This window comes from Saccopteryx bilineata, chromosome 3, assembly GCF_036850765.1.
Source record: "Saccopteryx bilineata isolate mSacBil1 chromosome 3, mSacBil1_pri_phased_curated, whole genome shotgun sequence".
Classification (NCBI taxonomy): domain Eukaryota; kingdom Metazoa; phylum Chordata; class Mammalia; order Chiroptera; family Emballonuridae; genus Saccopteryx; species Saccopteryx bilineata.
The window spans coordinates 150,096,773-150,124,003 of NC_089492.1; the positions used below are offsets into that span (position 1 = coordinate 150,096,773).

The 27,231-nt window shown below is 43.8% G+C and overlaps 1 protein-coding gene across 4 annotated transcripts in view; it reads left to right on the forward strand.

Moving 5' to 3' along the window:
* Nucleotides 1-16,653, forward strand: part of MRPS5 (mitochondrial ribosomal protein S5) — a 49,670-nt gene extending 33,017 nt beyond the window's left edge. For 3 of the 4 annotated variants that reach the window (XM_066267727.1, XM_066267730.1, XM_066267728.1), the window contains 2 exons: nucleotides 1,171-1,307; nucleotides 16,258-16,653. In XM_066267727.1, coding sequence (XP_066123824.1) covers nucleotides 1,171-1,307; nucleotides 16,258-16,482 — 362 coding nt within the window. In that variant the 3' untranslated portion in view covers nucleotides 16,483-16,653. Of the gene's footprint in view, nucleotides 1-1,170; nucleotides 1,308-10,833; nucleotides 11,448-16,257 lie in introns of those variants that run through there. The other variant, XM_066267729.1, reaches the window with a different exon arrangement.
* Nucleotides 16,654-27,231: the final 10,578 nt, after the last annotated feature.

Genomic DNA, 27,231 nt, shown 5'->3' on the forward strand with positions numbered 1-27,231 from the left:
AATGTGGGTTCTTTCTCACTCTCACCTGCATTTGCCAAGTACCGATCTATGCTCCAGGAACACAGCAGTAATATCCAGCAATCAGGGTGCCTAAATTCTGCCAAGAGGAACATTAGATAGACAGGTTCTGCTGAGGGCCTGAAACAGCATTTAGGATGCCAGTTTGGGGGGGATCCTGGTCTTGGAGAAGGAAGGGTGACACCTTCAGTCTTGTGGTTAAAGAAGGCTCTCTGACGATGTGTTCAGTGAGACCTTGAAGGTGAGAAGTAGCCATATGGGAGAACAGGCAGAGAAACTCCAAGTGCAAAGTCCCTGAGGTGGGAAAGCCACCACCAGGAGGGTGGGGTCTCTGCATGAAGTTAGCAAAGTGTCAGGTCATAGAGGGTTTTGTGGGGATGGAGTTCTTTATTCTTATTTTATTTTCTTTTAATTCAGAGAACAATGAGAAGTGAGGGATTTAAAGAGGATGTGGTGTGTTTGGTTTGTGTTCTTATATATCGATATAATTTTTATTGATTTGATTGATTGGTTGATTGAAGAGAGAGAGAAGCATTCATTTGTTTTTCTACTTCGTTGTACAATCATTGGTTGCTTCTGTATGTGCTGACTGGTGATCGAACCCTCAATCTTGATGTTTCGGGACTACGCTCTAACCAGCTGAGCTAACTGGCCAGGGCCTGGTTTGTTTTTATAGGTCTTCTTAGAGAAGATAATTTATAAGTAGACATGAGTAGGGCATATGGCTTGAGGGAAGGGCAACAGGAGATGAGAAGGACAGGACAGGAGAACATCTGGAGAGTGTTACCAAATGCAGAAGAGGCTTTCCAGGAAGAGAAAGTGCACACACTGCTCAGTGCAACCATGCAGTCAAGGGTGACAGCAGGTGTGTCCCTTGATCCTTAGTTCTTAGTAGCATGCCATAAACTTTAGGCAGCTCAGTTTATCTTCATCACAGCCCTATTGTTTTGCCCATGTGCTCAGAAAATTTATATTATTTCTTTAATCTGACTGTCTCATTTAAATAAGGGTCATCATGGAAGTTAAATAAGTTGTCCAGGGTCAGCCTGCTGGGGAGTGATGAAGCCAAATTATGATGAGGATTCCTAAATCCAGAGTCTGGAGCTGTGCATAGCCAGCAGGGTGACTCACTTCGATTTTCCCCTTTTCTAGGCTATGGTCTCCACTGCCACCGGGCTATCATCACCATCTGCCGTCTCATTGGCATCAAAGACATGTATGCCAAGGTCTCTGGGTCCGTCAACATGCTCAACCTCATCCGCGGCCTCTTCCATGGGCTCTCTCGTCAGGTAACCCCACCCTGGGTCTGAAACAGAATTCTGGTTTGCATTTCAGTTGTATGCATTGAGACTATGTCCTGGGGCCACCTGAGGACACGGTTCTGTGCTGTATAATCAAGTAATCACTGAACAATCAGTTCCTGAAGGTTAACCTTTAAAAAAATATCTCATGGGGTCCAGTGAAGATGGTGGTGTAAGTAAACGTGATCCTTGCCTTCTCCCACAACCACATCAGAACTGTAGAACAACCATCACTCAAAACCACCTGAAATCTATCTGAGTAGAAGTCCTAAGACTAAGGATTTAAAGACGTCGCACTGAGACAAGCAGAAGGGCTGGAGATGTGGGCCAGTCTGGTTTTTAGCCCACATGTGGTGGTTTATAATCGGGAGGGATAGCTCAGCTGCTGAGGTTCCCCCTGTGGAGTGAGGGTTCCAGTGCCAGGAAGAAAAGTCCCCGTAACTTCTGGCTATAAAAGTTTCTGAGTGAGGCAGAGGTCTGCTGGAGTACCCAGCATTTCACTTAAAGGGCCTGTATACGGACTTACTTAGACTCACTCCCTTTGAGCTCCAGCACTGGGGTAGCAGCCTGAAAGGAACCAGGGACATTGGGGGAGTGGAAGGGAGAACTGGATTGTCTGGCATCAAGGTGAGAGCTGATGTGGAGGGCAGGCTTTTGTCTGATAAAAGTGCTAGCAGAGGCTGTTGTTCCTTGTCTGAGGTACCATCTCTCTCTCTCTCTCTCTCTCTCTCTCTCTCTCTCTCTCTCACACACACACACACACACACACAAACACACACACACACACAGCCAGCAGGTAAGCACCATATCTGAGTTTCCATCAACCTGGCTCACACTGTTCACCCTGCTTGGCTGACTCCTTGAGACCCTGCCCCACCCAACTTGCAGGCCCACCAAGCAGTTTCAGTGGCTTTTCCATACAAATGGCCTCTCTTGCTTCATGTTTTGGACTTTTCTTAAATCTATCAAACAAGCAGCATCTGGCCTCTGTGTACTCTGTACCTCTTGCTAAATGGCCCAAGGCCAGACGCTAGCAGTGGCCGGTTCACAGCTTGGCCTCTCCTGGGCACCTCCAAGCCTAGCACCAGCAGCAGCCGTCTGCGCATTGCTCTGTAGCTTGTGTGTGTGGCCCAGGCAGGGCACAGGCAAAGGCTGAACTTGTACCTCATGGGAGGCCCCAGAGCCAGTGCACCTGGTGGACAGCTTGAGACTACTCCAGATTACAACCGTACTGCCTCAAGTGACACATTCAAGAGACAGATGGATTCAATGGGCACCAAAGCCCCACTGAAGCAAGTCCTGCTCCATCGCAGCAGCTCCTCCACTGTAGTCACAGCCAGTCTTCACAGCCTTTCATTCTAGGGGTCAGTCCCTCCAGTGATGCCAACAACAGTCAAGGCTCAACTATAACTGACAGTGCACACACCCACACGGGCACACCTGGAGTGCCCTGCTTGGGTGACTGAGGAGGCTGTGTCACTGGGGCATACAGGATACCTACTACACATAGCCACTCTTCCAAGTCTGGGAGATATAGCAGCTCTATCTAATACATAGAAATAAGAACAAGATAAATCTCCATAAAAAAAAAAAAAAACTAAGTGAAATGGAGGCAAGCAAACTATCAGATACCGAGTTCAAAACACTGAGTTATGATGATGCTCAAAGAATTTAGTAAGGACATAGAAACTATAAAAAAGAACCAGTCAGAAATGGATACACCAACTGAAATGAAGAATAACTTACAGGGAATCAACAGTAGAGGAGATGAAGTCAAGAATCAAATCAGGAGAGACAAGATGGCGCTGGAGTAGGCGGACGTACCAGCATCTACCTCCCAGAACCAAAGTGGATTACAAACTAATTTTATGAACTATCATCTGGAAAAACCAACTTTGGACTAAACTAAAAGGACTCTTCAACCAAGGAACGCTGAAGAAGCCACACAAAGACTGGTAGGAAAAGCGGAAATTCAGAAACGTGGAGAGGGCTGCCCAGCTCCTCGGAGCAAACGGCGGCAGGGAGAGACTTGCGTGGCGGGAAGTGAGTTTAGCAGAGGGGAAAGGGTCCTGAGCCCCAGGAACAAAGCCCCAGCCTGCAGCCCCAGAGCCCAGAAGAGGCGTAAGGACAGTATTTAGCTGGAAACAAGTCAGGATACTGTTTGTGAGAGAGTCTGATTTTTCAGACCTAGGATCCTTCTTAAAGGGACCGCGCAGAACATCTCTCTCAAAAACAATCACCTGGGGCTCCTGGGGACGGGGGTGGCGGGGGTGGGGGGGGGGAGAGGACCACAGTAAGAGGAAGAGAGTGCAATCTAGGAGGCATAGGGAGAAACATTTTGGGAGATAGCCACCCTAACCCCTGGGACGAGTCACTCCTCAAAGCTGAAGTGAATATTTCCCCCGGAAACAGCAATACCAGCATTCAGAGCAGAGTCGCATAGAAGGAGGGAGCTTTCGGGTCTACGGTAGTGAGTCTTAGGGTCCGAGCTGCAACGCCCCCACCCACACGGCTGAGGGCGCACCGGAGAGCGGGCGGCAGCGGGAGACAAAAGCGCGGTTCTGCTGGCAGGGGCGGAAGCCGGCTGGCCACCAGTGGGCTCAGGTGTGAGCTCAATCTTGCCCGGCTAGGGAGAAGGGGGCGTGCAAAAGCGGCTAAGCTCAGCTGCCGGCAGCCTGTAATCCAGCCTCCGGGAGAAGGGCGGGAAACCCAGAAAGGGCAGAAACCAGCCCCGGAGCAAGGGCAGAGGAGCACAGCCCTGCCCCGCCCGTGCAACCCAGGCTTGCGGTCTGACTTGGTAACAGGCTCCTCCCGCGGGGGTGGAGCCAAAAGCCCAGAAGAGGCGGAGTTCCGCTACGAAGCTGAGCTTGGGCACGCAGCCCTGCCCTGCTGTAGAGCCAAGGCTAGCAGCTGTTCCTTGAGTAGGATCATCCTGCAAAGGCAGGGCAAAAGCTCGGAAACAGGCGGAGACCCGCAGCTGAGCAAAGGTGCTCGCCAGTGCCCTCAGGACCGAGCATAACATCACACACGGGGGCGGGGCAAAGGCCAAGGCCACCAACCCTTGCGCACCCGAGCACGTGATCACAGCCACTCCCGTGAAGAGAAAATGCGGAGGCAGAGAAATACAACACAAATAAACCAAGAGAAATCCCCAGAAAAGGACCTAAGTGAATCAGATATAACCAAATTACCAGATGCAGAGTTTAAAATAACGATTGTTAGGATGCTCAAAGATATTAGAACAACCATAGATGGCCATTACGAAAACCTAAATAAAGAGATAACAAATATAAAAGAGGACATTGAAATAATAAAAAAGAATCAGACAGAAATGACAAATACAATATCTGAAATAAAGAATACAATGGAAAGAATTAAAAGCAGGATGGATGAAGCAGAGAATCGAATCAGTGAGTTAGAGGACATGATAAATAAAGGCATGGAAGCAGAGCAGAAAAAAGAAAAGAGACTCAAAAAGTCTGAGGAAACTCTAAGAGAGCTCTGTGACAACATGAAGAGAAATAACATCCGCATCATAGGGGTTCCTGAAGAAGAAGAGAAAGAACAAGGGATAGAGACTTTGTTCAAACATATCATAGCGGAAAACTTCCCCCAATTAAGGCAGGAAAACATTTTACATGTTCAGGAAGCACAGAGAACTCCATTAAGGAGAAACCCAAAGAAACCAACACCAAGACACATCATAATTAAAATACCAAAGCTAAATGATAAAGAGAAAATATTAAAAGCTGCTAGAGAAAAAAAGACTATCACCTACAAAGGAGCCCCCATAAGGATGACTTCTGACTTCTCAACAGAAACACTTGAGGCCAGAAGGGAATGGCAAGAAATATTCAAAGTAATGCAGAACAAGAACCTACAACCAAGACTACTTTATCCAGCAAGGCTATCATATAAAATTGAAGGAGAAATAAAAAGCTTTACAGACAAAAAAAAAACTCAAGGATTTCACTGCAACCAAACCAAGGCTGCAAGAAATGCTAAGGAACCTGTTGTAAACAGATCAAAGGAAAAAAAAGAATATAGCAAAAGAGAAAAACAGTTTTAAAGAAAAAAATTGGCAATAAACAATTACATATCAGTAATAACCTTAAATGTTAATGGATTAAATGATCCGATCAAGAGACATAGGGTAGCTGCGTGGATAAGAAAACAGGACCCATACATATGCTGTCTAAAGAGGCACACCTTAAATCAAAAGACGCACACAGGCTGAAGATAAAAAGATGGAAAAAAATATTTCACGCAAATGGAAATGAAAAAAAGCTGGGGTAACAATACTTATATCAGACAAAATGGACTTTAAAACAAAGACCATAGTTAGAGATAAAGAAGGTCACTACATAATGATAAAGGGAGCAATACAAAAGGAAGATATAACCATTATAAATATCTACGCACCTAATATAGGAGCACCTAAATATATAAAGCAGACTTTGATGGACTTAAAGGGCGAGATCAACAGCAATACTATAATAGTAGGGGATTTCAATACCCCATTAACATCATTAGATAGATCCTCAAGAAAGAAAATTAACAAAGAAACAGCAGACTTAAAGGACATATTAGATCAACTCGATTTAATAGATATCTTCAGAACCTTTCACTCTAAAACAGCAGAATATACATTCTTTTCAAGCGCTCATGGTACATTCTCTAGAATAGACCACATGTTAGGGCGCAAAAGCGGTCTCAACAAATTTAAGAAGATTGAAATCATATCAAGCACTTTCTCTGATCACAATGGCATTAAACTAGAAATCAACCACAATAGAAAAATTGAAAACATTCAAACACTTGGAAACTAAATAGCACATTATTAAACAATGAATGGGTTAACATTGAGATCAAAGAAGAAATTTAAAATTCCTAGAAACAAACGATAATGAGCATACATCAACTCAAAATTTATGGGACACAGCAAAAGCAGTCCTGAGAGGGAAGTTTATAGCATTACAGGCATACCTCAAGAAGCTAGAAAAAGCTCAAATTAACAACTTAACCCTGCATCTAAAAGAACTAGAAAAAGAACAGCAAGTAAAGCCCAGAGCTAGTAGAAGGAAGGAAATAATAAAGATCAGAGCAGAAATAAATGACATAGAGGCTAAAGAAACAATACAGAGGATCAATGAAACCAGGAGCTGGTTCTTTGAAAAGGTAAACAAGATAGATGAACCTTTAAAGAGACTCACCAAGAAAAAAAGAGAGAGGACTCAAATAAATAAAATTAGAAACGAGAGTGGAGAAATAACAACTGACACAACAGAAATACAAAATATTGTAAGAAGATACTATGAAGAACTGTACGCCAAAAAACTAGACAACCTAGATGAAATGGACAAATTCCTTGAATCATATAATCTTCCAAAAATCAATCTGGAAGAATCAGAAAACCTAAACAGACCAATTACAACAAATGAGATTGAAACAGCTATCAAAAAACTCCCAAAAAAGAAAAGTCCTGGGCCTGATGGCTTCACAAGTGAATTCTACCAACTATTCAAAGAAGAACTAACTCCTATCCTTCTCAAGCTATTTCAAAAAATTCAAGAGGAAGGAAGACTTCCAAACTCCTTTTATGAGGCGAGCATAATTCTGATTCCAAAACCAGGCAAAGACAACACAAAAAAAGAAAATTATAGGCCAATATCCCTGATGAACTTAGATGCAAAAATCCTCAACAAAATATTAGCAAACCGGATCCAGCAATATATGGAAAAAATCATACACCATGATCAAGTAGGATTTATTCTTGGGAGGCAAGGCTGGTAAAATATTCGCAAATCAATCAATGTGATTCATCACATAAACAAAAGGAAGGAGAAAAACCACATGATAATTTCAATAGATACAGAAAAAGCATTTGATAAAGTCCAGCACCCATTCATGATCAAAACTCTCAGCAAAGTGGGAATACAGGGAACATACCTCAACATGATAAAGGCCATCTATAACAAACCCACAGCCAACATCATACTCAATGGGCAAAAATTAAAAGCCATCCCCTTAAGATCAGGAACAAGGCAGGGGTGCCCCCTTTCACCACTCTTATTCAGCATAGTTCTGGAAGTCCTAGCCACAGCTATCCGACAAGAAAAAGAAATAAAAGGCATCCAAATTGGAAAAGAAGAAGTAAAACTATCATTATTTGCAGATGACATGATATTGTATATAGAAAACCCTAAAGTCTCAGTCAAAAAACTACTAGACCTGATAAATTAATTTGGCAAGGTGGCAGGATATAAAATCAATACTCAGAAATCAGAGGCATTTTTATACACTAATAATGAACTGTCAGAAAGAGAAATCAGGGAATCAATCCCCTTTACCATTGCAACCAAAAAAATAAAGTACCTAGGAATAAATCTAACCAAGGAGATTAAAGACTTGTACTCAGAAAATTATAAAACATTGATAAAAGAAATCACGGAAGATATGAATAAGTGGAGGCATATATCGTGCTCATGGTTAGGAAGAATAAACATCATTAAAATGTCTATATTACCCAAAGCAGTTTATAAATTCAATGCAATACTGATTAAAATACCAATGATTTACTTCAAAGACATAGAACACATATTCCAAAAATTTATATGGAACCAAAAAAGAACACGAATAGCCTCAGCAATCCTGAAAAGGAAGAAAAAAGCGGGAGGTATCACACTTCCAGATACCAAGTTATATTATAAGGCCATTGTACTCAAAACAGCATGGTACTGGCATAAGAACAGGCACATAGATCAATGGAACAAAACAGAGAACTCAGAAATAAACCCACAGCTCTATGGACAACTGATATTTGACAAAGGAGGTAAGACAATACAATGGAGTAAAGACAGCCTCTTCAACAAATGGTGTTGGGAAAACTGGACAGCTACCTGCAAAAAAATGAAACTAGACCACCAACTTACACCACTCACAAAAATAAACTCAAAATGGATAAAAGACTTGAATGTAAGCCGTGAAACCATAAGCATCTTAGAAGAAAACATAGGCAGTAAGCTCTCTGACATCTCTTGCAGCAATATATTTGCTGATTTGTCTCCACAGGCAAGTGACATAAAAGACAGGATAAACAAATGGGACTTTATCAAACTAAAAAGCTTCTGCACAGCTAAAGACAATAAGAACAGAATAAAAAGACAAACTACACAGTGGGAGAATATATTTGGCATAGCGTCTGATAAGGGGTTAATAACCAAAATTTATAAAGAACTTGTAAAACTTAATACCAGGAAGACAAACAATCCAATCCAAAAATGGGCAAAAGAAATGAATAGACACTTCTCCAAAGAGGACACACAGATGGCCAACAGGCATATGAAAAAATGTTCAACATCACTAATGATTAGAGAAATGCAAATTAAAACCACAATGAGATATCACCTCACACCAGTCAGAATGGCGCTCATCAATAAAACAACACAGAATAAGTGCTGGCGAGGATGTGGAGAAAAGGGAACCCTCCTGCACTGCTGGTGGGAATGCAGACTGGTACAGCCACTGTGGAAAACAGTATGGAGATTCCTCAAGAAATTAAAAATCGAACTGCCTTTTGACCCAGCTATACCACTGTTAGGAATATACCCCAAGAACACCATAGCACTGTTTGAAAAGAAGAAATGCACCCCCATGTTTATGGCAGCATTGTTCACAATAGCAAAGATTTGGAAACAGCCCAGTGTCCATCAGAGGACGAGTGGATTAAAAAGCTTTGGTATATATATACTATGGAATACTACTCAGCCATAAGAAATGATGACATAGGATCTTTTACAACAACATGGATGGGCCTTGATAACATTATACTGAGTGAAAGAAGTAAATCAGAAAAAACTAAGAACTATATGTTTCCATACATAGGTGGGACATAAAGATGAGACTCAAAGACATGAACAACAGTGTTGGGGTTACAGGGTGGGGGGAGGAGAGGGAGGGGGTTGGGGGAGGGGAGGGGCACAAAGATCATGGCTTTTCAGCATTTGCCATATTTCCCCCTTAATCTATAGACAGACAGCAAATATCTACGTATGGTGTTCCCACTATAAAGACTGCTGTCTTAGGGACAAATGCTGACAAACTATTTCAGCACTTCCTCCTTCTTCAAAGACTTATATGTCAACATAGAGCTCCATGTTTCATAGGACATACTCAAGCTCACTCCATGCTCCCTGGAGCTTTAGCACAAGAGAATGCCCCCCCCCTTTTTTTTTTTTTTTTTTAGTATTTTTTCTTTTATTTATTTTTTGTATTTTTCTGAGGATCGGGATGGGGAGGCAGTCAGACAGACTCCTGCATGCGCCTGACTGGGATCCACCTGGCATGCCTACCAGGAGGGAATGCTCTGCCCATCTGGGGTGTTGCTCTGTTACAACCGGAGCTATTCTAGCGATTGGGGCGGAGGCCATGGGGCCATCCTTAGTGCCCAGGGTGGATTTGCTCCGGTGGAGCCTTGGCTGCAGGCGGGAGGAGAGAGACGAGGAGGAAGGAGAGGGGGAGGGATGGAGAGGTAGATGGGCGCTTTTCCTGTGTGCTCTGGCCAGGAATCGAACCCAGGAATCCTGCACACCAGGCCAATGACTCCGATGTGTCTACCATATCATGCTTTTTACTTAAAAAAAAAAAAAATTACATTTCTTTTGAATGCTGATGAACAGGAGACACCAAATCTTTTTTGCCTGCAAACTACGACCTTCTTTATTAGATCTAGCTAATAACACTGTTCTGTCTTTTTTCCAAATAGCTCCAGATATATGGAAAAGATTTATATAGGCGGATGGGGATCCTCAAACCCCTCAGCGAGATCTTCTGAGAATGGCTTTTAAGATACCTAGAGGCAGAAAAAGCCCAATAGAGATCAGGGGAACTACCAGCTTTTAAGATACACCCTTAAAGGCTCCAACACCCCAAAGGGGTCTCATAGGATGCCAGCTGGGTCCTGCTTCAATAGTGGAAAGGAAGGTCATTGAGCTAAAGCCTTCCAGGCTTACACGCCTCTGCTGTGAGGAAACAAGGACACTGGAAGGTGGGCTTCCCCCTCGCTCCTCTAAGGGAGGGTTCAGTCTCTTCCAGCCCTGCTCGAGCCACCTATGACCTAACCTTGCCCAGAAAGCTGGGGTTTGCCACTGAAGGCTGAAGGTGCCCAGGGCCGTCGGTCCCATCCAAGACACTCTGGACGAGCCTAGGGTATTTCTTCCAAGAAGAAGGTAAACTGATCTCATTCGCACAAGGACCACTTAACTATGTCTTGCCTGAATAGTCAGGTTCTTTATTCTTCCCTCAAAGATCTCTGTTGTGGGTGTTGATAGTCCTATTTTCTGCTGCTTTGCTTAATATATAGTGTTTCCTTTATCCCTCCTACCTCAATGCCCCACTCATATTTCAGGCTGGGACCTACTCCTAATTTAGAGCTCTCTTTCCTCCTTTTGCCAACTTGTATTATGAATTTACCTTTGCCATCCAGCTTAGTGTATCCCAAGGTTCTCTTTACCAGGCCACAGTCACAGAGTTCCAGGGAAAAGCAACCTGGTCTCAACTCTCCAGGCAGAGGAGAACAGAAGCTCCATATCCACGCATGCTGCAAATGGCTTTTTCCAGTCTACCTGAATCATTACCAGCTAGAAGCAGCGGTCATTGGGACTTGGACATGAGCTGCAAAGTATAGAATGGTAACAACAATTCCAGTGCCATGCGTACTTTTCCTGTGGGGAACTTTCCTGGACTCCTGCTCCCTGTGACACCTCCTAACAGACTGAACTGTGGTTGGGTTGCATTTTTCAGGGATTTGGCATGGTGATGGGGCCAACTTGGACTTGGTGAACATGTTAAGGACACTACTCTTTTAGGGATTCTTGCTGTATTGGCCAAGAGTTTGCTTAAAGGCTTTTAATCACTGTAAAAAAAAAAAAGAGGACTGGATGAAGAAGATGGGCACATATACACCATGGTATACTATTCAGCTAGGAGAAATGATGACATCGGATCACTTACAGCGGAATGGTGGAGTCTTGGTAGCATTGTGCAGGGTGAAATAAGCGAATCAGAAAAAAACAGGAACTGCAGGATTCCATACATTGCTGGGACATAAAAGCGAGACTAAGAGGCATGGACAGGAGTGTGGTGGTTACAGGGGGTGGGGGAGGGAAGGAGGGAGAGGGGGAGGGGGAGGCGTACAGAGAGAACTGGATGGAGGGTGGCGGAGGACGATCTCTTCGGGTGATGGGTATGCAACAGAACTAAATGACAAGATAACCTGGAAATGTTTTCTTTGAATGTATGTACCCTGATTTATTGATGTCACCCCATTAAAATAAAAATTTATTTATAATAAAAAAAAAAGAATCAAATCAGGCCTGACCAGGTGGTGGCTAGAGTGTCAGACTGGGATGCTGAGGACCCAGGTTTGAAACCCCGAGGTCACCAGCTTGAGCATGGGTTCATCTGGTTTGAGCACAGCTCACCAGTTTGAACCTAAGGTTGCTGGCCTGAGCAAGGGGTCATTAGCTCAGGTGTAGCTCCCCGGTCAAGGCACATATTAGAAAGCAATCAATGAACAACTAAGATGCTGCAATGAAGAATTGATGCTTCGCATCTCTCTCCCTTCCTGTCTTTCTGTCCCTATCTGTCCCTCTCTCTGTCTCTCTCTCTGTCTCTGTCATTAAAAAAAAGAAGAATCAAATCAGCAATTTGGAATATAAGGAAGCAGAAAACACCAAATCAGAACAGCAAAAATAATAAAGAAAAAAAAGGTAGTATAAGGAACCTCTGGGACAACTTCAAGCATACCAATAGTTGCATCACTGACTGGGGTGCCGGAAGGAGGAAAGAAAAAACAAGAAATTGAAAACCTATTTGAAAAAATGACAGAAAACTTCCCTAAGCTGGTGAAGAAATAGACATAGAAGTCCAGGAAGCACAGAGAGTCCCAAACAAGATGGACCCCACAGAGGCCCACACCAAGATACTATACATAACTAAAATGCCAAAGGTTTAAGACAAAGAGAGAATCTTAATTGTTGACCACTCACAAGTTAACTCGTGTTTGCACTTGCATTAGTTATTTCAATTTTTGAAGCTCAGAGTAATATAGGATTATTGTATTTGTGACTTTTCGCTCTGAGAGTCAAAGTTCAAAACACAGCACTCCCTTCTATATTCTCATGAGGACTCCTTTTCCTGCTCCTCCAGGCGTGAGACCGCAAAACCAAAGGTACAGTAAACAAAAACAATCACAGTGTCTAGCCGTCTAAACTTGGACTTTCTTCTGACTGCTCGCAGTTTGGACATACATATCTAGGATATTGTAAAATCCTTCTTCGTCCTGTTCAATCGTGTTCAGTTTATTATAAAATAAGTGACTTTTCTTAATATTTAGGTTTTTATCGCAATTATAGTATTACAAAAGTTTCAATCATGATGGATCATGAAGGTGAAGAATTTTTCAATGAATTATATGCAGACACTTTATCTGATTTTTGAGTGATTTTGAAATATATTGTAGTGATGTAGAAATTGATAGTTATCAGAAGACAGTAATGAGTCAGATATTAGAGGACAAAAAAGAAATGTAGTAAGATCTGATAGTGAAAGTGATTTTGAAGAAGAGTGGATTGAAAATGATACTACACCAGCTTTGGAGGATTATTCAAATACTTTGGGTGTGACTGCCAATCTTAGTGATCCATGGAGCATCAGGGAAGTGACGGAATTACTTTTTTAGTGATGATTTTTTTTATTTAGTTGTTTCTCAAACCAATTTATACCACCACCAAATGGAACAATTTTACCATTACACGTAGGTGATTGCTATACAGTATACCACACCAAAAAAAAAAATTACTAAAATATATAATATGTACAAAATATAATATGTAGCAGATATGTGCAAAGTTTCATTTAAATTCATTATGTATAAATAAAGTATATTTAGATTGTTTACTCAATTACAAAAATATAGCTGGTGACATGAGATAACTTCTGTGTAAAATTGCTGGTCAACAATGTGTTAAAAGCAACAGAAGAGGAGTTCCCTACAAGGGTCCCATAAGACTGTCAGCTGATTTCTCAACATAAACTTTGCAGGCCAGAAGGGAATGGCAAGAAATATTCAAAGTGATGAAAAGCAAAGACCTACAGCCAAGGTCACTCTACCTAGCAAAGTTATCGTTTAGAATCAAAGGACATAGAAAGAGCTTCCCAGACAAGAAAAAGCTAAAGGAGTTCATCACCACCAAACCAGTCTTACATAAAATGTTAAAGGGACTTAAGAAGAAGAAAAAAAATAAAAAATATGAACAATAAAATGATGATAGATACATATCTATCAACATATAAATCTAAAAAACAAAAGAACAAGCAGGATAGAAACAGACTCATAGATACAGAGAACATTTTGACAGTTGCCAGATGGGAGGGGAATTGTGGGGATGGGTGAAAAAGGTGAAGAGATTAAGAAGTACAAGTTGGTAGTTACAGAGTAGTCACAGGGATGTAAAGTACAGCATGGGGAATAGTCACTAGTATTCTAGTAACTATGTGTGCTGTCAGAAGGGTGTGAGACTTAGCAGGATAACCACTTAAGTTATATAATGTCTCATCACTGGGTTGTACAACTGAAACTAATATTGTATGTCAACTGTAATTGAAAAATAAAAAGTGATTAAAAATACTTTGTGGGTGTTTTGAACTTTCAAAACTAAGTATTTTTAAAAGCCATTAATTATAATCTGTGTTTTATTAAGAATACATGCTTTTTCTAAATCTCCAACAATATAAAAATTAAAGTAAAAAGAAAGTTTATTTCCTAATTTATTCTGTTCATTGGGACTGGGGTGAAACCCCTCAGCCCCCTCTCCTCATGAGAGCTGTCTTCAGTGGAAGCAGTTTTCACAGGACTGAATAGTGGTTGAGACAGACACCTGAGCTGGGAGGAGCCATGAGCACGAATGTACTGGGTCCATTCACCTCCCAGTCACTGCACTGCTGTGGAGAGGAAGGGCTGATTGTCCCCTGGAAGGATGAAAAGATCTTAGCAGAGCTGGATGAGCAGAAGACAACCAGGTTCACGAGACTCCTTATTCTGGTTTCCGTTTGTTGAGGACTTTGACAGGTTTCCTGACACTTAGAGTTTGATGGCTGTTTTTGAATAAAATGACTTAGCAATAATTATAGATCTCTCTGTTTAAAATAGGAAAGTTAATTAAAAGAAAAAGCTTTATTTAAAAGATCTTTTTAAAACAGCTGTGTGTATACACTGTCCAAAACATCCTTCAAAAGAACTTCTAAATTTACTGTATTTTTGTATTTTTCGCTCCATAAGATGCACCTGACCATAAGACTCACCTAGGGTTTTAAGGAGGAAAATAAGAAAAAAAATATTCTGAACCAAATGGTGTGTTAAAATATTTAATAAAATACCGTATTTTTTGCTCCATAAGATGCACGGGCCTTTTCCCCTCCATTTTTTTTGGGGGGGTGCATCTTATGGAGCGAAAAATACAGTAAATTTATGAGAGGTTTAATTGTTTGATGTGACTAAGATTAGTTTTAAATAGGTCATATTATGACCAAGTACACTTGGTCACTTATGTGATATTTTTGTTTTGTTGTAGTACTTTGAATCTTCTGATGTAATTACTGTATCACAAACTATCTCAAATACCATCAGCTATAAAGAAGTTGCGTTACTTATGTGCTACTCGAGAAAAAAGGACACCAATTTAAATAAAATGCTATTGATTATAAGGCACCAATTTGTTATTTTGTTTTTATGAAATAGCCCATCTCTTTTCTAATTTCAAACATGTATAGAATTAGGGAGAATACTACAAGGTGGACAGAGTCTGGAAACATGAGATTGAACATAGGTATTTTCAACCTATGTTCTATAAACCATCTACTAGATCTATTTGCCTGTCTCCAGCCTTGATGGCTGCCTTCTATCATGAATCTCCCTGGCACTCTCATCCACTGCCAGCAGGGAGCAGCTTGTGGTCAGTTTTGTTTTTCATTACCACTACCCAGCTCCAGTTATTTGGGGCCAAATCTCAGATATCATTTTATTTCATCCATACACACATCTGCCCATCTCTGAAAGAAGGATTTGTTGAAGAAACCAGGTTGTTCGTCCTGTGATTTCCCAGTCTGGTGCTGACTACATGTCTGTGGGTCCTTCACATCTTCTCTTCCCTTGAGTCCTGTGAATCAAAAGCTAGGCTGGGCTTGATGAGATTCCGATTGATTTGGGGCACAGTATGGCATGTAATTGGGAGGGCTTGGACACCGGAGACCAGAGGCCAAGGCCCTTCCATCCTAGTTGGAGGTGGGGAGGTGGGGCTGAGGTGATTGCACCTATAACAGGTCACCTCAGAATCAACTGAATGGGTTTTTTTGTTTGGTTTTGTTGGGTTTTTTTTGTATTTTTCTGAAGCTGGAAACGGGGAGAGACAGTCAGACTCCCGCATGCGCCCAACCAGGATCCACCCGGCATGCCCACCAGGGGTGACGCTCTGCCCACCAGGGGGCGATGCTCTGCCCCTCCAGGGCATCGCTCTGTTGCGACCAAAGCCACTCTAGCACCTGGGGCAGAGGCCAAGGAGCCATCCCCAGCGCCCGGGCCATCTTTGCTCCAATGGAGCCTCGGCTGCGGGAGGGGAAGAGAGAGACAGAGAGGAAGGAGAGGGGGAGGGGTGGAGAAGCAGATGGGCGCTTCTCCTGTGTGCCCTGGCCGGGAATCGAACCCAGGACTTCTGCATGCCAGGCCGACGCTCTACCACTGAGCCAACTGGCCAGGGCCTGAAAGGGTTTTGAAGTCCCTAAGTGGTACTCTGCTGGCTTCCCTGTGGCTGAAGGCACCTCCTGCTCTTGGAATGACAGCTGTGCCTCACCTAACTGCTGTTCTCCATTTGTCTTCCCCCAGGAAACCCACCAACAGCTGGCTGATAAGAAGAGTCTCCATGTTGTGGAGTTTCGAGAGGAATGTGGACCCCTGCCTATCGTGGTCGCCTCGCCCCAGGGGGCCGTGAGAAAGGATCCAGAGCCAGAAGACGAGGTTCCGAACATCAGACTGGACTGGGAGGAGGTGAAGGCGACCCAGGGAATGAAGCGCTCTGTGTGGTCAGATTTAAAGCGAGCTGCCACCTGAGCTTCCCTTGGCCTCATCCCCCAGTGCTGGTCAGCTCCATGCCTGCAGGGGACTCGACTCCCATGCCTTGGACCTGGACCTTCAGGGTTTTTGTGTTTTGTTTCGCTTTAAAGGAAAGATCAACTATAACTTCCTTATTTACAAATAATAAATAATTATAGTTTTAACTTATTGAGCATGTGGTATATGCCAGTCACTATGATAGGAACTATACATAATACCTTAGTTCAAAACTACTCTGGCCGGTTAGCTCAGTTGGTTAGAGTATTGTCCCAGTGCACCAGGGCTGTGGGTTTAATTCCCAGACAGGGCATATACAAGATTCAACCAATGAGTGCATAAATAAGTGGAACAACAACAAAAGACTACTTTAAATATTCATGTAAGCCAGTAAAAATAAATGAGTTAGTGAGACAGAGCTTACAGTCTGACCTAATCAAAAATAATATGCAGTCAAGTAGTAGTTATTTGACTATAGTAACTGGAAAATACAGGAAAGTGGGCAAAACCTTGTTCTTTTTGACTCTAGAAATTTTATTTTTATTAAGCCTCTCTGCATAGATATTTTAGTGGTTGCTCTAGGTCTTACATTGTGCATACTTCACTTACCACCAGTCTCCTGATGATGCCTTGACCAGTCAGGTGACATGTAGAAACTTTATCTCCCTTTAAATCCCTCCACCCTCCCCAATTCTAATTGTTTTAAAATTTCCTCTAAAAAATTTTTTTTATGTACATTGAAAATCACTTTAGACAATTTTGTATTTCCTGCTTCAAGTATCAGACATAATATAGAAAACTCAAAAAGAGAAAAAAGCCTAGCCCGACTAGGCGGTGGTGCAGTGGATAGAGCATCAGACTGGGACACAAAGAACACATGTTCAAAACCCTGAGGTCGCCAGCTTGAGTGCAGGCTCATCTGGTTTGAGCAAGGCTCACCAGTTTGAGCCAGGGCTGCTGGCTTGAGCAAGGGGTTACTTGGTCTGCTGTAGCCCCCTGGTCAAGGCACATATGAGAACACAATCAATAACAACTAAGGTGCTGCAATGAAGAATGATGTTTCTCATCTCTCTCTCTTCCTGTCTGTCCCTCTCTCTGTCTCTTTCTGTCTCTGTCACACACACAAGAAAAGAAAAAAAGCCTATTATATTTACCCATAGGTTTACTCTTTTCATTGATTTTTATTTCTTTCTGATACTTCAAGAGTCCTTTTCTCATATTGAGGGAAAACCCAGTTCATTGTTTCTCCTTGACTGTCACCGCCACCACACTCACACTTTTGACACCAGATGTGAGATTTCTCCCCCACCAAGTATACTGCTCACAAAAATTAGGGGATATTTCAAAATAAATCTGAAGGAATAAAAAAAAGCACTTGATTATTTTTAATAAACAGCATCAGAAAAATGACAAGTCAAAGAAGTTGGTTATGCAAATAAGATGAAAAATCAACTTTTATTTCATTGGTGAAAGTGCACTAGACAAAAGGCTGAAAGTACGGGAGTATCTGCACGTTCCTGATCCCCTAATTTTTGTGAGCAGTGTAGTTCTCTGCATCACAAGCAGGGTGCCCTACATTAACTCAATTCTGACACTCTACCTGGACATAGCATTAAATTCCACAGGTAAGGGCTCAGTCCCACAAGATTGCCTTTTTCCCCATTTCGGATGCCAAACCCAAGTTGGGTTGTCACCTGTGCCACTGACCAGCTGTAAACTAGTTCCTACGATCAACTCATTAGGGTCCATTAATTTGCTGGAGCAGCTCACAGAATCAGGAAGTTTACTTATATTTATCACTTGATTATAAAAGGATGTGATGAGGTACAGATGACATTCAGAGGGAAGAGACGTTTAGGGCAAAGTATGTGGGGTGGGCTTAGAGCGTCCAGGCCCGCTCCAGGTGCTACTCCCAGCATCTCCTGTGTTCACCAGCCCGGAAGGAAGCTCTTAGCCTTATACACCTGCGATTTTATGGAGGTTTCATTAACACAGGCATGACCAATTGAGCATTAACTCTATTTCTAGCTGAAGGATGGGAGTGGGGAGGGTGTTACTGAAAATTCAAAGCTTTGAATCATGACCTGTCCTTTCTGGTGGCCAGCCCCCATCCAGGAACCCACCCAGAGTCACCTCACTAGAACAAAAGACATTTCTATCACCGAGGAAGTGACAAAGATTTAGGATCTCTGTTAGGAACCAAGGTCAACTGCCAGACTTTTTCCAGTGTTCACAACATTTTGTATTTCCACCAGCCATGTATGAGGTTTTCTCCACACTTATTTTTTCTTTAATGGTAGCTGTTCTAGTAGATGTGAACTGGTATCTTATGTTTTTGATTTGCATTTCCCCAATGGCTAATGATGTTAAACATTTTATGTGCTTATTGGCCATTTGTTTATGTTCTTTGAAGAAATGTCTTTTCAGTTCTTTATCCATTTAAAAAAATGGATTTATTCATGTTTTCATTGAATGGAATACTTTTTAATAGATATCCTAGAAAGAAGCCCCCTATTAGATATATAACTTGGAGAAGTTTTCTCCCATTCCTTGGATATATTATTTTCTTGTGTTTTTTCAGTTGTACCCACATCCTCCTGGGACATACTTGGCACCAATGTCAGATCTTGTTATGGTCCCACACATTCCTGAGGCTTTTCATTTTTTTATGGTCTTCTTACTCTGTTGTTCACATTGAGTCATTTCTATTGTGTTATCTTCGGGGATCATTGATTCTTTCCTCTTTCCTCTCCATTCTGTTTTTGTGCCCATCCATTCAAAATCTTTTCTTCAACTGTTGTGTATTTTAGTTCTAATACTTCCATTTGCTTCTTATATTTCTTTGATGAGATTTTTTATTGTTTTAAGTGTGTTTGTAATTGCTGAAATATGTTTGTGGAGGCTGCTTTAAAATCTTTATGTAATTTCAACATCTGTGTCATCTCAGTGTTGGCATCCTCTGATTGTCTTTTCTCATTCAAGGTGAAAATCTCCTGATTACTGCTATGACAAGTGATTTTGGCTGTAGGCTGTACATTTTCAGAAAATTGTTATGAAATTCAAGGTGTTACTTAAATCTCTTCTAAGGAGCCTCCTATCTGGCAGGGGTGGGAGTACTGCCTCACTGCTGTCAGTGGGGATGGAAATGGCTCCCCTCTGGGAAGCAGTACTGCCTGGATGCAGGGGGAGAAGCCCAGTGACACTACGGGACAGGGAGAAGGCCTTGCCAGGCAAGATGGTAGTGAAAGTACTCAGCCCATGACATCAGATGAGGACGGGGCCACATTGTGTGTGTGTGATATTTGACTTGAGTAAAGAAGTTTTTTGCATTGCTGGATTATTGTCCTTACATATCTAAGGAATATCAAGACATTGAACTTCAGGAAACAAAGGACAATGATCTCTTAAGAGATGGGAAACAACATTATCCCTACATAATATCTAGAAAAAGTCCAAGGCTCCAGGAAGGGTTGTGACCTTGTGTCTCCTTGAGTTGAGGAGATGGAGTTGGGGTCAAGGGCAGTCAAGGTGGCTAGAGTTCACTGGAGAGAATTCCTTAGAAGACAGAGCTGCACAGCAAGAGAACTGAGGAGGTCCAGAGAGACATCCATCAAATATTCACTTGTGTATGAAACAGCACATACTGGTGAGGAAACTACTCAAGGCCAGGATAAGACCCGCCCAAAAGTGTTAGAGGAAACAATGTTTAGAATGAAAAACCTCATAATTTGTGTGGCATTGGAGGATTAATAAGAAGACTCTTAAGAGTGGAAGAATTAATCCCACACCAATCCTACCTCTGGCTCCAACTCCCAGACCTTAAAAGCAAGACCCAATTAGAACATAACTGTTTTAAGTAACTGTGTTCAAGAACAAAGTGAAAGAATATTTATTTGTAAGAGCCTGGTTGGGTCACTCAGTTTGTTAGTGTTATCTCAATACGCCAAAGTTGTGGCTTCGATCCCCAGTCAGGGCACACACAAGAATCAACCAATAAATGCATAAATGTTTCAGTAAATCAATGTTTCTCTCTTCCCCTTCCTCTCTCTCTAAAATCAATTTTTTTCTCTTTCTAAGTGAAAGGAGGGGAAATAGACTCCCACATGCACCCTGACCAGGATCCACCCAGCAACCCCTATTGGGCCGATGCTCAATCAATGAAACTATATTTAGCACCTGAGGCTGAAGCTCCAACCCACAAGCTATCTTCAGCTGTGGGAAGGGGAGAGGGAAAGAGAGAAAAGCAGATGGTTGTTTTTTCTGTGTGCCCTGACTGGGGATCTAACCCAGAATGTCTACATGCTAGACTGACACTCTATCCACTGAGAAAACTGGCCAGGACCTAAAATCAATTTAAAAAATTTTTTAAAGAATATTTATGGCCCTGGCCATTTAGTTCCACTAGTTAAGGGCATTGTCCTGAAACAACAAGGTTGCAGGTTCAATCCCCAGTCAGGACGCACATGGAAGCAACCAATGAATGCATAACTGAGTGGAACAACAAATGAATGCTTCCCTTCCCCCTCCCCTCTCTTTCCATTCCTCTCTCTGTCTCTCTGAAACAAAAAATCAAAAGGAATTAAGCCCTGGCCAAATAGTTCTGTCTGTTACAGCATCATCCTGGAGCACAGAGGTTGCCAGTTCAATTCCCTGGTCAGGATACATATAGGAACTTCTCTCCCTGTGTCTATCAAAAAAATAATATATATAAAATAATATGTATATATAAAATATGATACCCAGTGAAATACAATTCACAGTACCTGGTTTCTAATAAAAAATCAGGGATGCAAAGAAGAATGAAAATACAACCCATAATGAGGGGAAAGCAGCCACCTGAAACTGACCCAGAAATCACAATAATTAGTAAACAAGGACATTGAACAGCTTAGTAGACAAGGACTGTATTCCATATGTTCAAAAAACTAGAGAAAAAGCTAACGCGTTAAGAGCCAAAACTATGCAAATCAAACTTCTAGAGATAAAAACTATACTGAATGTGGTTAAGAGCAGGTTAGACTGCAGAAGAGACCAGTGAACTTAAAGACAGAGCAATAAAAAAATACCCAAAACGAAACAAAAAAGACTGAGGAACAAAAGTTCTCTCTCTGGTGTCTACCCTCTGGGTGCTGGCAGAAGGACTTGCATGATGCCTTGGTCCTGATGCTGATGTGGAAACTGTCAGGGAACCAAGCCAGACAAACCAGGACATCAAGCCCACATCTGCCATGTGGTCATGCCCAAGAAAGGAAGGGTACTTTTTATCTATCCTAGTCCCATCCACCTCTTCCAGCCACCTGACCACACGCAGACCCTGACGGCTACGGCAGCCATTTCTGTTCTTCCTCACAGGTGTTGTGTCTGGGAAATAACTCATCAGGGCCCAATGAGAACAAAGTGTACTTACCCAAGCTCTTCCTGCTCCTCAAGACTGATGGCTAGGTTGTTCTGCCACCTCAGCAGGGATTCTCATTGAGAGAAGAGTTTTGAGACAGGAAAGAACAGGTCCTGTGTCTGAAACACTACCAGTAAGGCCTTTCTCTCAGATTTTCCAGGGTCCTCCCAGAGCAGTGGACCTTCTAAGCCCAGAGGTGAATGGGAAGCTAGGAGCCTGCACTCAGCCAAGTCCAGGGGCTGGGTGTGGTGGGAGGCTGGGGAGGCAGGCAGGGGAACATGGGGGAGGCACTCATCTATGTGACACTCCTACAGGATGGCTTTGTCCGTGCCTGAGCTCCAGGTTGTCCTGCCCTGTCTCAAGACCTGGTTAACCATGTAGCAGGCCCCAGAGGGCATGACTCAGTGTCAGAAAAACCTGCTTCCTTGTCTGCACAGCAGAACTCACCATTGCACCTACCGAATAGAACTATCATGAGATGGCAGTGAAGAACGTATGGAGAGCCCTTACCTTCAGTCACACTGAGAATGACCTCAGGGCCTGTGGACCTCATATCTAATGCTGAGGAAACAAAGCTGAGCAGAGGGTGCTGGCCTGAATGGGGCCCAGTGCTGGCCACATGGCAGCTCCTCCCCCACCATCACCCCTTCCCCACCTACCTAGTGAGGCTAGAAGCCCTTGCTCTTTCCATTACTCTGGGGGATGATACCAGGGCACAGAGTTCACCCTGGGGACAGACTCCCCCCAAAAGGGTCAAACACTGTTGACTGTTAGCACCAGGGGCCAGTGAATGGTTTGATGCAGGAGAAATGGGGTGAAGGGCAGAGCAGCCTGTTGCAGCATCTGGCAGCCCCGACCAGCTCACTGGACACGCTGTCTCAGTATGCATTCCTGTCATTGTTTGCCCGAGGCAGGGCACAGGCTGAGACTGGAGGCCCTAACCCCACTTTTAGAAGTGAAATGTCCGCAGAAATATGCTGTCTATCCACCTACAACTTCCCCTGCTGGCCATCCCTCCCTGGCCTGGGTGATAGGCATGAATCACAGGAGGGACCCTTTAGGCCAATCCATCTCCTCCTCCTGCTGCCGCTTTCCATCCTGGGAGCTGCGAAGAGCCTCTCTGTCCTAAGTTTGCTCTGTCCTGTTGAGGGTAGGGTTGGGTGAGCTCGTGCAGAGAGCTGGTCAGGGCATCTGCCTGGGATGGGTGGGGTAGGGGTGAAGTGTGGAGAGCCAGGAGGAACAGGAGCCTGCTGCACGTGGGGGAAGCTCACTGGAGCACGTGGCCTGCTCCAGGGTTTAGGCCAGCAGATGACATTGTGGTCATCACCATCACTGACGTTGTCACCAACATTCATAGTACAGTGTATGAAGATGTGCTGAGTGATTGACAAATGATGCTTACAGCAGCTGTGCCTCACCCCAGCCACTGGTGGGTGCATGTCCTGTGTGATCCATGAGGTCATCATCAGTTCTAACCCCAGAAACCGAAGGCCTTTGGAGGCCACAGAGCCTGAACGCTGTCCCCACACTCACAGGGATAGCTTCTTCACTGTCCTGCCATGTCGTCAGGGCAGGCTGCTCCTTTAGCTCTCTCTTTTCTGCCTCAGTGACCATGGCAGGAGGCAGCAAGTTATCTTATAAGAGGGCATAATGTCTGAAGGTCCATCTGTGTTATCACAAATGGCAGGGTGTACCTTTTTTATGACAATACTATTCCATTGTATATATGCACCACCATTTCCTTATCCTTTCATCTACTGATGGACACTTAGGGCACATCCACATCACGGCTAGTGGATAATGCTGCTATGAACATGCGGTTGCAGCTATCTCTTTGGGACAGTGATTTCCTTATGCTAAGTAAAATAAGTCAGCCAAAGAAACACAAATATTTGTGATCTTATATATGGAATACTAAAAAAAACTCATAGAAACAGATCAGATTTGTGGATGCTAGAAGCAGGTGTGGGGATGAGTAAGAATTGTGAGGTCAAAAAGTACAAACTTCCAGTTCTAAGATAAAAGGGGGATGTGATGCACAGCATGGTGACTAGAGTTAATAATAATGGATTGTTGTTGGGCAGATAATTTATGCTCACCTCATTAAAGATGGCCGCTGCCCACGTGGGGTGGCTGATTGCCCTTCTTGCTTGGGAAGGGGCTTGGGTATGCTAATGTATGTTGGGGGAGGGACTTTCATGTGAAAAGTTTTAAAAGGAGGAGCTAGGAGGCCATTTTTGGGAGAGTGACCACCTTCTTGTAGAGAGGAAGAGCCCATGGGGTAGCAGGGCATGGAGGCTACCTGAAGGAGGCAGCCAAAATGGCGGAATGGTGAGGTGGAAGCCTTTCATTCTGGGAAAACTCTGATGAGTCAGTGACTTTGGGAGCCCTGAATGGAAAGGGAAGTGTATCCCTGCTGTGTGTTTTTACTAATTTGCAGAGTGCGAATCTAGGATTAAAGAAAAATGGACCACCAGTTTTTGGCTCCGCAGTTTCTTTACCATCTGTCCAAATTAAATATGAACCTACATGGGCCAGGCAGCTTTGATGGTGGCCGCACCTACTGGCCCTACAATTGTATATTTGAAAGTGGTTAAGAGAGTAGATCTTAAAACTTCTCATTACAAGTGATAAACTTTATAACTATGTGAGGAGACAACTAGATTTATTGTGCTGACCATTTCATAATTTATACAAATATCAAATAATTATGTTGTACACATGAATCATACACCATATTATATGACAATTATATCTCAATAAAACAGGCAGAAAGACAAGGGGGTGGCTGGCCGAGGAGGGTGCCAGGAGCCCCAAGCTGAGTGCTCACTCCAGCACTAACTGATGGGTGCTCTTGGTGCCTCACAGGCCTCCTCTTCACCTGTAAACTCTCAATTCCACCTGGCACTGCTGTCAAGGGGTGACGGGGAGGCTGCTTAGGCCTGGCCGGATTCTCAACCTGGGTGACAAAGGGGACTAAAGGGTCTGGTTGATTACCTTGACCCTCTCAGACCTTCTTGGTACACTTCTCTTAGTGGTCAGAGGGCTCTGGCAGAAGTGGCCTCCTTCCCAAGGGACTGAAGTTGGGTTTACTAGGTGGGGCTATTTTAAACTGTCATGGCCAATTACATGTTCAATTCTGTGGGGAAAAGCAAAAATGTCCATCCAAGTTCACAACAATGTCAGGAACATGGTTAATAAACAAACACATCGTGAATAATCATTATCCATCTGAGTTAGAAACTTCAATATAATTTTAGATCCTTCTCTCCTCATTCCTGTAATTCAGCACCGTCCCTTCCTCCCAGAGGCCTGAGCCAAATCCTGGAATTCTCCCAGCAACCTATGAATGTTCCCATTCTACAGGGGAGGGCGTTGAGGCTGAGACAGCCAACCCTAAACTGCCTCAGGGATCCCTGCTGTCGGCCACTCCCTTCCACTGTCTCAGTTTACCAAACCTGGTCAAGTCTGTCCCACCTCCCCAGACCAGCCTGTCCATTCACTCCCCTGCCACTGCCCAGACCCTCGGCACCTCTTACACGGCACCTTTTACACGGCCAGCAGATGTTTTCCACAGGTGCCCCCTGGGTACAAAACAGGCTGCACCCTTGCCCTCAGGGGGCCCACAGGGCCCTCACAACATCCTGAGACCTCTCTTCCCCCACCCCACCGCTACCTGAGGTGGCTCACAGCCTGGCTATGCCTGGGAAAGTCCTACCTACTTTCTTTGCCTGCCAAAGCCCCTCAGCTCAGACATCACCTCTCAGGAAGGTGGAGCTTCTGCCTGGATTCCCCTGACACTCATGTGCCTTTTGGAAATTTCAGTGTCACTAGTCAGTGTTGTGGCTGTGAAGGACTTGCTTGGCATGTCTGTGTCCCCTGCTCCCAGAGGAACAGGGACCTTGGCATGCATGTTAAAATGTGGCAATGACAGGTAACTTGGGATCTCTGGAACCAGATCCCTTGAACTGGAATCACACTGATTTGCTGTGTGGCCTTGGGTAAATGACTTAACCTCTCTGCGTCTCAGATGTCTCATCTAAATGGTATCCACCACATGTGTCACAAGGATTAAATAAAGAAGTGAAGCACTTCCAGCAGCCCCAGGAACCACATCCTTGACAAGTCCTTTCCCCTTTGTGCCCTGGTGTCTGCGTCCTATAGGCTCTTGGTGACCATGTATTGGCTGAAGAAAATCCTGGAGGCTAAGCAACCTGCATTGAGCAAACCTCCCAGGGTACCATCTATAGAGCCTGGCACAATAACTGTTCCCTCCTTAACAGTGAGGGAAGAAAGACACCGCAGTGGGAGCCCCAGCGCATACCCCCAGCACCCCAGCTCTTAGAGGCGGCCACAACCAGATGCGGGGGACACAACAAAGGCCTCTGAGTCACGCAGAAAGTGGGGAGAATTTCTGTAATTTGTTTTTCCAAATTGTGTTATTTTAAATGCCCTGGGTGGTGCCCATGTACTCAGGGACATTTGGCTGGGCCAGAGGCACTTTGTTCCCTGAAAGGCCCCATTGTGACCCCGAACTGGCCTGAGTGATTCCCAGAACAACAGGCCCTTGTGTGGCCCCACAGGCTGCTCGCTGTGCCCACGGCTGGCAGTGCGAGAGTTTTGCTGTCTTTAAGGTCAGAATAGGGAGGCTGTGGGTCTCTGTTAAATGGTGCTTTTTACAGTTTTGTTCTGGAATGTCAATGAGGCCCACCTCCTGTATGTTGTGTCCTCTCCAGGAGAGGGGCAGATCCAACAGGGACCACCAGGAGCAGCATGGTGGATGAGAGATATGTCCCAGAGGAGTGAGTGCTGCCCAGGCTACCCTGTCCTGCCCTGCTCAGGGGCCACGGCCACTGAAGCCACAGGACGAACTACCACACCTAGCTGGATTTGCTCCACAGCTGTCTTATGCTATCTGTCCTCCTGTGATATATACCTGCACCACATACTTGCAGTGACTATGGTTGGTTCTGCTCTGCAAGCTTTGGCTCTGAGTTAAATTGCAGGCATCAGCTTCATATATACTTTAAAAAAAATTTATTGATTGATTTTTAGAGAGAGGAAAGGAGAAACAAAGGGAAACATCGATTTGTTGTTCCACTTAGTTATGCATTCATTGGTTATTTTATGTGCCCCGACTGGAGATCGAACCTGCCACCTTTGCATGTTAGAACAACACTCTAATCTACTGACCTACCCGGCCAGGGCTCATCCACCTTCTACACAAAGCATCAGCCGAACTGGGTGGGCCTTTGGCTTTGTGGGAGCAGCAAAGTGGAACTCACTGGCTTCCTGAACTGGCATTGTGACTGCAGCTCAGAGCAGCCAGCCCCTTCCACTAAGACAACTGAGTC